Raw genomic sequence first — 11,570 nt, forward strand, 5'->3', positions numbered from 1 at the left:
TTGCCAAACCAGTTTGGCTCAGTGGATGGAGCTTCGGCCTGCGGACTGAAGGGTCCCAGGTTCGATTCCGGTCAAGGGCATGTGCCTTGGTTGCGGGCACATCCCCAGTGGGGGGTGTGCTGGAGGCAGCTGATCGATGTTTCTCTCTCGTCGATGTTTCTAGCTCTCTATCCCTCTCCCTTCCCCTCTGTAAAAAATCAATAAAATATATTTTTAAAAAAAATCTTTAGAGGATTAAACACACACACACAGTCACCTGAGACTTGAGCATTTTTCTTCTGTTCTCTGAAAGCAACGAGAAAGCTCTAAAAAAAACACTTAAAAACACTTTATCAGAAAACACTGGTAAGCAGCATCTGAGCCTGCTGGAAAAATAGCTACACTAGGCTTCTTGAATGCACAGTTGCCAAAAACATGGAATTTGTAAATAAAACAAATATGCAATATTCAGGAAGCACAATTAAGCAAATGCAAAAAAATACCTTATTATGAACTAGAAAAAGTACCCAAAAGACTCATTAGCCAAATACCATGGTTAAAAATAGGATAAGGGCCCTGACCGGTTTGGCTCAGTGGATAGAGCATCGGCCTGCAGACTGAAGGGTCCCGGGTTCGATTCCTGTCAAGGGCATGTACCTTGGCTGCGGGCACATCCCCAGTAGGGGGTGTGCAGGAGGCAGCTGATCGATGTTTCTCTCTCATCAATGCTTCTAACTCTCTATCCCTCTCCCTTCCTCTCTGTAAAAAATCAATAAAATATGTTTAAAAAAATAGGATAAGGATGTAGAGCCTACTTTCAAAACAAATACATACAAATCAAGAACAGCAATAAAGCATATGTTTTGGTCAGTATTCAAGTGGAATCCATTTGGCTCCTCGCCACACAACCAATCACAAACCCTTCCCTATGAGTTCAGTACAGCAGGTGTTGTGAATAAAGGGGCAGAAGGGAGCAGAGCAATCAAACCAACCCTGCCAACCACAGCAACTACCCAGAAAACTGGAAAAATCATGCAATGTATAGAGTCCACAAGTGAGGACAGAGCACCCCCTGGAGGTGAGGGGGCATAGGAAATGCAAAGCCAAGTCCCAGAAACCAGCCAGAGTGAGGTTCTTACCCAGAGAGGATATAAGTTCAAAGTTCTCTAGCATCACATTCAGGTGCAGACATCTCTGATCTTTATCAAGGAGGCTCCATTCCTCCCTGGAGAAGTACAGGGCAATGTCCTCAATGGTCACGCCAACCTGTCAGAATTGAGACACTTGCCATCCTTCTCTTTACACACCTTCCCCAGCCTCACCCTCCTCCAGGGCTCCCCAGTTTAGTGTGGACACCAGGCCCTAATGCCAGGGCTGGCTGCTCTCTCATCACAGTCCCATTAGTCACTGTGATTGCCCTCAGCGCAATAGATGGTTTGGGAAGGGGGACAACAGAGAAACACCATCTAGTTTGGCTCAGTGGATAGGGTGTTGTCCTGTGGACTGAAGGATCCAGGTTTCCAGTCTAATCAAGCCCACAGGCCAGTTGTGGACTCAATCCCCAGTAGGGGGCGTGCAGGAGACAGCCGATGGTTGATTCTCTCTCATTACTGATGTTTCTATCTCTTTGCCTCTCCTGTCCTCTGAAATCTATAATATATATTAGAGGCCAGTTGCACGAAGATTCATGCAATAGGCCTTCTTTCCCCTGGCTGCCAGCACCAGTTTTCCTCTGGCACCCGGGACCCAGACCTTCACTCTGGCCACCGCCTTCCATCTTCGCTGTGGAGTCTTCAGTCTCTGGCCAGAGCTGCTCCTGTAGCTCCTTCTGCCCCCCAAACACCCCTCATAGCTTGATCGCTGCATCACCTGCAGACCTCACCGATGGGCTCCTGGATCCTAGGGGGCCGCCTTGCCTGTGGCCCGGCTTTCTGGCGGCTCCTGGGGTTGCACACGGGGGCCCGGATGGCGGCTCCCGGTGGCCCGCCCTGCCTGCAGTATGCAAATTAGCCACCAGCTTTGTTGGCGGTTAATTTGCATATCATGCTGATCAGCCCCTGGCGATGGTAGCAAAGGTACGGTTAATTACCATGTCTGTCTATTATTAGATAGGATTTTTTTTTAAAGTGCCAACACCTGGTCTCCGGGACCATCAGCTCACACATCTCCCAAATGTGTACACCACTGTTTAATGTCCACCTCCTTCCTGTCTTCATACCCCAGGTTCACTGCCTAAGCTCTGCCAACTTCCTGCTCCACACCACAGGATCTCTCTGGACTCACCTGTGAACTTGGCATATGGCATATCTGACACTTGTTTGATGAGTAAACTTGGAGAACCTACTTCTTTTCCCTAATTGTGGATCTTCTCAACAATTTGATATTAGTTTCAACATCCCAGGTTGTTGTGACAATTAAAGAGAAAATGCATACCCTGGCTGGCTGGTAGGAATCAGTGGTTGAGCATCTACCTATGAACCCAGAAGTCATGATTAGGTTCCTGGTCAGGCACATGCCCAGGTTTTGGGCTTGGTCCCAAGTAGTGTGTGGGTGGAAGGCAGCCAATCAGTGATTGTCAGTATTGATATTTCTATTTCTCTTTGTCTCTCCCTTCCTCTCTGAAATCAATATACATTTAAAAATGTAAAACAGCCCTGACTGGTTTGGCTCAGTGGATAGTGTCGGCCTGTGGACTGAAGGGTCTCGGGTTCGATTCCGGACGGGGGCATGTGCCTTGGTTGCAGGCACATCCCCAGTGGGGGGTGTGCAGGAGGCAGCTGATCGATGTTTCTCTCTCATCAATGTTTCCAACTCTCTATCCCTCTCCCTTCCTCTCTGTAAAAAATCAATAAAATATATTTTAAAAATGTAAAATATATAAACACATTTTCCTAATAGAAAAAAATTTACTTCATAAAGCAAAAAAGGAACAAAATGAGTGAAATAAATTCCAACATCCATCTTTGTTATTTCAATATCTTTTCCTTAAAGAAAAGTGCCAACAGTCATAGCACATTAGGCCGAAAATATGATCAGATGTTTTAACAAAGATACTGACACAGCAAATGCATATCTGAGATAAGGTTCACTATAAATTCCTAGAAAAAAATACAATCAAACACCAGTGAGGTAGCACGACAAAGTTACCCCCCCCAAAAAGAAGTTAGCCAAAAAAAAGTTTAAATAAAGAATGATTGATTGAACTAAATATTCTCTAGGATGCAGAGAATATGAAACTCTCACTCACTTCTGCAATAATGCATAAATGTACAATCAATTTATATTTAATATTTATCTACACTAATAAGAGATTATGCAAATTGTTGTCACTCTGCTATGCCCACCAGCCAATCAGAGTGACTATACAAATTAACACAACAAAGATGGTGGTTAATTTGCATATGCAGACGCGAGCAAAGACTGAGGCTGAAGAGGCTTCACTTCTCCGCTGCAGCCGGAGCAAAGGCCTGGGTCCCAGGTGCCGGAAGAAAACCGGTGCCGGCAGCCAGGGGAAGGAAGGCCTATTGCACGAATCTCTTCATGCAATGGGCCTCTAGTTTTTAAATAATAGTTTACTGATTTTTAGAGAAAGAATTAGAGAGTGGGAGAGAAACATCGACATGAGAGTGCAACCTCGGCCAGCAGCCTTGTTCACACCCTGGTCTGGGGATCCAGCCCACAACTAGGCCCTTTTACCCACTGGAAATCCAAGGCACAATACTGGGTTGCAATCCAGCCTCTTATATCTGACACTTGTTTTGTTAGGAAGCAAGTCTGTATACGTGCAAGCACCTGAGTGTTTACTAGAACCTGTAGGCTTAGTCTTACACATCCTTTCTTAAAGGACACTGCAGAGACATGTGTCTTCTCAAGGATGCTTACCCTACTGATAGTATCTAATAGTTAATTTTAGTGCAAGCTGTTGTTACAATAAAAGCCCAAGGAGGTGTGCTAATGGGGCTGTTTGGTTCCAATAGCCAGTGTGTCCCTTAGCCCTCTCTTTCACAGAAACATGTGTCAAAGTAATCATTCACCCATCACTCAGGGTCTGCTGGTCACCCCCAACAGGTGGTGCCCCGTGTGAGGACCCAGGAACGCAAGAATATGCAGTGGACAAAGTAAGAGTAAGAAAATCAAAGTAACTGCGTACTAAGTCATTGGAGCCCACTGGGGATTTCCAAGTTGGAGGGGATTATTTCTCAGCTAAGAAATTTACTATCTCTGTTATGCTTCTTAAGAATGTAAGTATATTTTCCACTGGAAAGATAAGCCTATTTTTGAAAGTAAGAAAAAAAAAGTTTTTCCTATATTTGCCTAGCAATCAAAAGTTTTATATATATTATTGAAATACTTATGTTAATCAGGAACTTGATTACTTTAAATGAATACATTACTTAACGCTGTTTAATAATAATGATATAGAATATTTTATTTTTATTTATTTTTTTAAGTATATTTTATTGATTTTTTTACAGAGAGGAAGGGAGAGGGATAGAGAGTTAGAAACATCGATGAGAAAGAAACATCAATCAGCTGCCTCCTGCACACCCCCTACTGGGGATGCGCCCACAACCAAGGTACATGCCCTTGACCGGAATCGAACCTGGGACCTTTCAGTCCACAGGCCGACGCTCTATCCACTGAGCCAAACCGGTCAGGGCTGATATAGAATATTTTAGCCTAATGTATTTGACTACCTTTCCAGGGTTTAAATTTTAAGAAAATGTTCCTTGAGCTACAACTGGCTTTGGTCATTCCAATGGGCCCTGGAATGCCTCAAGGATTTGCTTTCTCTCCTTATGAAGGAAAATTTTATACTTAAGGTATATGGGAAGTTCTGTCCAATAAGGAAATAATAACTATATTCTATTTATATATGCATATTATAGATTCTAATATGCTTTCATTAGAACTAATTGTTATTAGTTATAATATTCTGGAATATTGTGTTTTACAGAAGGGAAAAAGTTCCATGTCATTTGCATTATAATCAACTCAATAACCCTATTATTTTAAATTTCTTGTTATTTAGAGACAGTTACAGTTTTCTTTTTTTTTAAATATATTTTATTGATTTTTTATAGAGAGGGAGAGAGATAGAGAGTTGGAAACATCAGATGAGAGAGAAACATCCATCAGCTGCCTCCTGCACACCCCCTACTAGGGATGTGCCTGCAACCAAGGTACATGCCCTTGACCAGAATCGAACCTGGGACCCTTAAGTCTGCAGGCCAATGCTCTATCCACTGAACCAAACTGGGTAGGGCAATAGTCACTGTTTTCTTATGATGCATTTGGAAAATGTTACAACTTCTGAGAGATCCATAAAAAGAACTCTGATTTATTTTAAGCTACATATCTCTGAGAATAAACATTCAGCTCATCCCCTTGAATTGGATGAAAATTATTACAACTCTATAGAGTAACAGGATTTATAGAAATACGAGCAAGAAATATCAGCAGAAACAGAATTTAATTATAGGACTAAATGAACTAAAAATAATTATAGTTTTGGTAATTTGGTCCAATAAGAATCTGATTTGTTCATAACAGGACATAAGTAAGTGTGCAATTATAGTTTTATTAACCAAACCTTTACTGGAATGTCATGTCTGAAAGAGAGACATGCCAGGACTCTGGATGTCATCAGAAAGATCTAAGGCAGCGGTTCTCAACCTGTGAGTCACAACCCCTTTGGGAGTCGAATGACCCTTTCACAGGGGTCGCCTAAGACCATCCTGCATATCAGATATGTACATTATGGTTCATATCAGTAGCAAAACCACAGTTATGAAGTAGCAATGAAAATAATTTTATGGTTGGGTCACATGAGGAACTGTATTTAAAGGGCCAGAAGGTTGACCAAGCTGGCGGCATAGGTAAACACCTGAAAATGCTGCCTCACACAACCACTTCAAAAATAAAACTAACAGACAAAACAGACATCATCCAGAACCACAGGAAGGATGGCTGAGTGGAAATTCTACAACTAGAAGGAAAGAGAAAAGCACACTGAGACTCAGAGGAGGTGCGGAAGTAAAGTGCAGAGGTGCGGAGGCTCAAGCACCTGCGGAAAGGGGCTGGCAAAGGAGGAGGACAGTGTCTTTGCAACAGGAAGGGAGGCACAAGCTCCCGATGGCCCTGACTCCAGTTCTGGGCGAGTCTCTGGGGACCCAGACTCTTACAAGGAGAAATTGGACTGTCTGGCAGTGGGCAGAACTCGAGGGCGGCTTTCTCTCAGAGGTGCTTGTAGCGATGACCAGGACACTGAGACTCAGGACCTATTAGGGCAGGCCTGAGAATCAGCCATAGCTGTTTGCTCCACCCTGTTGATTCCCTGAGATCCCGCCCCACCCAAGCTATGCGTAAAGGCTTTTGCATGTGAATGGGCTGGCCTTTTGAGATCTAAAATTACCTCACAAACTGCAACTGGGTAAGAAAGACCCAGAACATCCAAAAGAAGGCCCAAGGCCCCTCAGCAGCTTGCATTGCTTCACTGCTGGGCCTCATCTGGGCAACTCCAAACCCCAAACAAAGAAGAAGAATCTGCAGATCTCTCTGTAGCTCCTGCTGGGTAGCCTCAGGCAGAGGCTAAATTAGCACCTCCTTAGAGATCCAAGAGCCAGTGTACCCAGTAGTCAGATTGGGACCATCCAGATTACAACTCTTCAGATCTATAAGGAACACACTCAGTGGGCAGACTCAGTGAACACCAAAGCCCCACTGAAGCAAGTCTTGCCCCAGAAGGGTGTCTTCAGCACAGAAGTTCTCCCACTGTAGACACAGCTGAATCTCACAGACAATTGGCCTGGAGGTCAATTACTCCCAGTGATACCTACAACAAGAATGAGACTGTGCACACAGCCCACAAAGGGGTGCACCAAGAGTGTCCACCCCAGGTAATTGGGAAGGCTGAGCCACTGGGCCCTATAGGACACCTAGCACACAAAGCCACTCTATCAACACAGGAATGCATAAAAAATGCAGAGACAAAGAAACAGATCACAAATTACAGAAATGGAGGGAAGCAAACTACTGGATATAGAGTTAAAAACCACGGTTATAAGGTTTTTCAAGAATTTTCTAGAAACCGCCGATAAATTTAGTGAGACCCTTGAGGATATGAAAAAGGACCAGCTAGAAATTAAGCATACACTGACTGAAATAAAGAATAATATACAGAGATCCAACAGCAGACAAGAGGATCCCAAGAATCAAGTCAAATATTTGAAATACGAAGAGGTAAAAAACACCCAACCAGAAAAGCAAAAATAAAAAAGAATCCAAAAATATCAAGATAGTGTAAGGAGCCTCTGGGATAACTTCAAGCGTTCCAATATCCGAATTATAGGGGTGCCAGAAGAAGAGAAAGAGCAAGATATTGAAAACCTATTTGAAGAAATAATGACAGAAAACTTCCCCTGCCTGGTGAAAGGAATAGATTTACAAGTCCAGAAAGCACAGAGAACCCCAAACAAAAGGAATCCAAAGAGGACCACACCAAGACACATCATAATTAAAATGCCAAGGGCAAAAGATAAAATCTTAAAAGCAGCAAGAGAAAAAAAGTCAGTTACCTACAAGGGAGTACCCATAAGACTGTCAGCTGATTTCTCAACAGAAACTATGCAGGCCAGAAAGGAGTGGCAAGAAATATTCAAAGTGATGAATGCCAAGAACCTACAACCAAGATTACTTTATCCAGCAAAGCTATCATTCAGAATTGAAGGTCACATAAAGAGTTTCACTGATAAGAAAAAGCTAAAGGAGTTCATGACCACCAAACCAATATTATATGAAATGCTGAAAGGTATCCTTTAAGAGGGAGAAGAAAAAGGTAAAGATACAAATTATGAACAACAAATACACATCTATCAAAAAGTGAATCTAAAAATCAAGTGAATAAAATATCTGATGAACAGAGTAAAGTGGTAAATATAATAGAATCAGGGGCATAGTAAAGGAGTGCACTGACAATTCCAGGGGGGGGGGGAATGGGTGTGGGAAGAGACTGGACAAAATCCTACACCTATAGATGAGGACAGTGGGGGGGGGGTGGATAAGAGCAGAGGGTGGGGTGGGGACTGAGTGGAGGTGAACTATGGGGGGGAAAAAGAAGAACAACTGTAAGAATCTGAACAATAAATTTTTTTTTTTTTTTAAAAAGGGCCAGAAGTTTGAGAACTACTGATAAGGAATGAAGACAGACTTTGAATCTGATAAGCCCCTTGGATAAATAGCCTGGTACGTTGCTTGGTCATGTGGTTCATAATGGTCTTTCCAGGGAAGGAACGAAGGTTACTTTACTGAGAGATGGCATGAAAGAACGTCAAGACACCTGTGGGAACCTCAATTTGAGGAATGCACCACAATTGTGCAGGTATCAGACATAGCCTGATGGCAACTGTTACCTTGGCTTCTTTACTGTGGCAGTAAACTTTATCATGAGATTCCGGCAACGTGTATATATATTTAAAATAGCCTATATGATCAGCTGTTATTCTTGTGTTCATATAAACAATCAGACCAATTTTTTTTTATTAAATCTTTATTGTTCAGATTACATTTGTTCCTCTTTCCCCCCCCCATAACTCCCCTCCTTCCAGTTCCCGCCCCACCCTCCGCCCTCACTCCCCACCCACTGTCCTCATCCATAGGTGCACAATTTTTGTCCAGTCTCTTCCATTGATGACTTAGGTACGAAATAAACTCATCATTAGCATCTAGAGAAAGTGTGTCCCTGAAAATGGCAGGCCCTCTGCAACATTATGTTTACTGGGGCCAACAGTAATGAGTCCTATGTGGCAACACAAGACAGGGAAACAAATAAGAACCAAGGGCTCAGGCATTCCTCATTTTTGTTGACAAATCAGACAACAGACATAGCTTCCCTGCCACAGGAGGATGGTGATTGATGCCATCTGTAGGGACCTTATAGGTGGTTCAGGTGAAATACCTTCAGCAATAGAAATGTGCAGTGACATAGATCTGGCAGGACATCTCTGTATGTTAGAACGTGCAACATAATTACATAGTGTTCCAACATAAAAACACACACATAGAACAGCAAAAACACTTATGGGAACTTTACAAAACATAGGTGATTAAATGTATAGGATATAATTCAGAAAAATGAGGATTAACAAATTTTCTTGTACTATTGTTAACTTCTAAGAAACTACATTTCCTACACATCTAAGAAATTTCTCACATTTGTACTCTAGTGGAGAGCAAATTTAGAAATTTGGCTGAGACATATCTCATATTAATTGCACTCATAAGGGCTTTCTCCATTGTGAACTCTCTGATGATATTGGAGACCACTGATACCTTTAAAACATTTCCCACATTCACTGCATTTATAAGGCTTTTCTCCCGTATGAACTCTCTGATGATAACGAAGTTTATTGCTCCGTGCAAAAGATTTTCCACATTCACTGCATTTATAAGGCTTTTCTCCAGTGTGAATACGCTGATGACAATGAAGGTCTCTAGTATTGGTAAAAGATTTTCCACATTCACTGCATTGATAAGGCTTTTCTCCAGAGTGAACTCTCTGATGATATTGGAGACTACTGCTATATGTAAAAGATTTTCCACATTCACTGCATTGATAAGGCTTTTCTCCAGAGTGAACTCTCTGATGATTTTGGAGACTACTGCTATATGTAAAAGATTTTCCACATTCACTACATTGATAAGGCTTTTCTTCAGTGTGAACTCTCTGATGAGTACGAAGATGGGTGTTTGTGGTAAAAGATTTTCTACATTCACTGCATTTATAAGGCCTCTTTCCAGTGTGCACTCTCTGATGACAACAAAGCTTAGTCCTAGTGGGGTAAGCTTTCCCACATTCACTGCATTTATAAGGCTTTTCTCCTGTATGAACTCTCTGATGATAATGAAGGGCATCGCTCCGTGCAAAAGATTTTCCACATTCACTGCATTTATAAGGCTTTTCTCCTGTATGAACTCTCTGATGATAACGAAGGGAATCACTCCGTGCAAAAGATTTCCCACATTCACTGCATTTATAAGGCTTTTCTCCTGTGTGAACTCTCTGATGAAAATGAAGGGAATTGCTCTGGGTAAAAGATTTTCCACATTCACTGCATTTATAAGGCTTTTCTCCTGTATGAACTCTCTGATGACAACGAAGGTTAGTTTTCAGGGTAAAAGATTTCCCACATTCATTGCATTTATAAGGCTTTTCTCCTATATGAACTCTCTGATGCTCACTAAGGGCATTGCTTCGTGCAAAAGATTTTCCACATTCACTGCATTTATAAGGCTTTTCTCCAGTGTGAACTCTCTGATGATAACGAAGGGCATTGCTTCGTGCAAAAGATTTTCCACATTCCATGCATTTATAAGGCTTTTCTCCTGTATGAACCCTCTGATGACAACGAAGGCCATTGCTCCGTGCAAAAGTTTTCCCACAGTCACTGCATTCATAAGGCTTTTCTCCAGTGTGACCTCTCTGCTGATAATGAAAGCTAGAAAACTTGGTAAAAAATTTTCCACATTCAGAGGACCCAAAACTCCCACTTCCAAGTTGGACACCTTTTTCCTGAATACCTGTGTGGGTACAACTAATGTCTCTCTTACCTTCTTTTCTACTGTAATATTTTTTTCTCCCTTGAAACGTCATCCCACACGTGGAAATTGCAGTTGGACTGTCCTTGGTTTGAAGAGCCTTTAGGTGCAGATGTCCTGACCCCATACGGACACCCTGCCCAACCTCCCCGCATTTGAAATGATTCTGGGACACATTGAAATTACAGCTGTTTGCAAGTGAGATCCTCTCCACACCTCTAGTGAAAGTCTTCTCTTTCACATGCTGCTGGTGAAATTTTACACGGAAATAGAATTGTTTTGCACACGCCCCACACCTCAACAGTATCTGTCCGTGTTGTGTTCCCTGACCCTCCATCATGTGGAAAATGTTTCCCAGGACTAGCCCACAACCCTCACAGGGGTGGCTCTTCTGGGAAGACAAGGCTAACTTGGGATTCCTTGCCTGTGACAATCTTACTGAAACCTTCTGTTCAGTCGTTGCCTCCATAATTCCTGCTCCACAGCAGCAACCTGTTCAAAAGGAAACATAGGTAAAGGACATGTTGACCTGATAAAAACATAATATATTCACCACAATTGTTTATGTCACAACTGGACATGATTCCATACAATGATTTTCAAGATAAGTAAGTTAACTACTCAGGAAATGGCTGTTATATATAACATGGCCCAAAAGGTCACTGGATGATCAAAATCTCAGCAAGGGAGAACAGAAGCCTAGGCTGGCACAAAAAGAAGAGAGGCTGTGTCTGCTCGTTACTACTCCACAAATGGCTTCCTTTAGGACCTTTCATGCTGGCGATATGAATCTGTGTAAAATAATTTCAATGTGCTCAAACCCATAAAATATCAATCATAGGAAAGTATGTGATGTTCAGGGTCAATATAATACGTGTGTACTCTAAAGCTCTGCAGGCATGCAACAACACTGGAGTGCAGTAAAGCCGAGATGTGTGATAGAGGTAGAGGTGCAAAGTTTAGAGAGGTTCAGGTTATCCATGGGCTGGGAATCC

The 11,570-nt window shown here is 42.3% G+C and overlaps 1 protein-coding gene and 1 pseudogene across 1 annotated transcript in view; one reads left to right on the forward strand and one right to left on the reverse strand.

Annotated features, from left to right (window-relative positions):
* Positions 1 to 8,617: 8,617 nt before the first annotated feature.
* Positions 8,618 to 11,570, reverse strand: part of LOC106694406 (zinc finger protein 883-like) — a 120,899-nt gene continuing 117,946 nt past the window's right edge. The window contains exon 2 of the mRNA XM_023743771.1: positions 8,618 to 11,067. Coding sequence (XP_023599539.1) covers positions 9,245 to 11,067 — 1,823 coding nt within the window. The 3' untranslated portion in view covers positions 8,618 to 9,244. The remainder of the gene's footprint in view (positions 11,068 to 11,570) is intronic.
* The window catches only part of LOC102441464, a 2,503-nt pseudogene continuing 2,439 nt past the window's right edge, over positions 11,507 to 11,570 (forward strand).

This window comes from Myotis lucifugus, unplaced genomic scaffold (assembly GCF_000147115.1).
Source record: "Myotis lucifugus unplaced genomic scaffold, Myoluc2.0 scaffold_412, whole genome shotgun sequence".
NCBI classification, from domain to species: Eukaryota; Metazoa; Chordata; class Mammalia; order Chiroptera; family Vespertilionidae; genus Myotis; species Myotis lucifugus.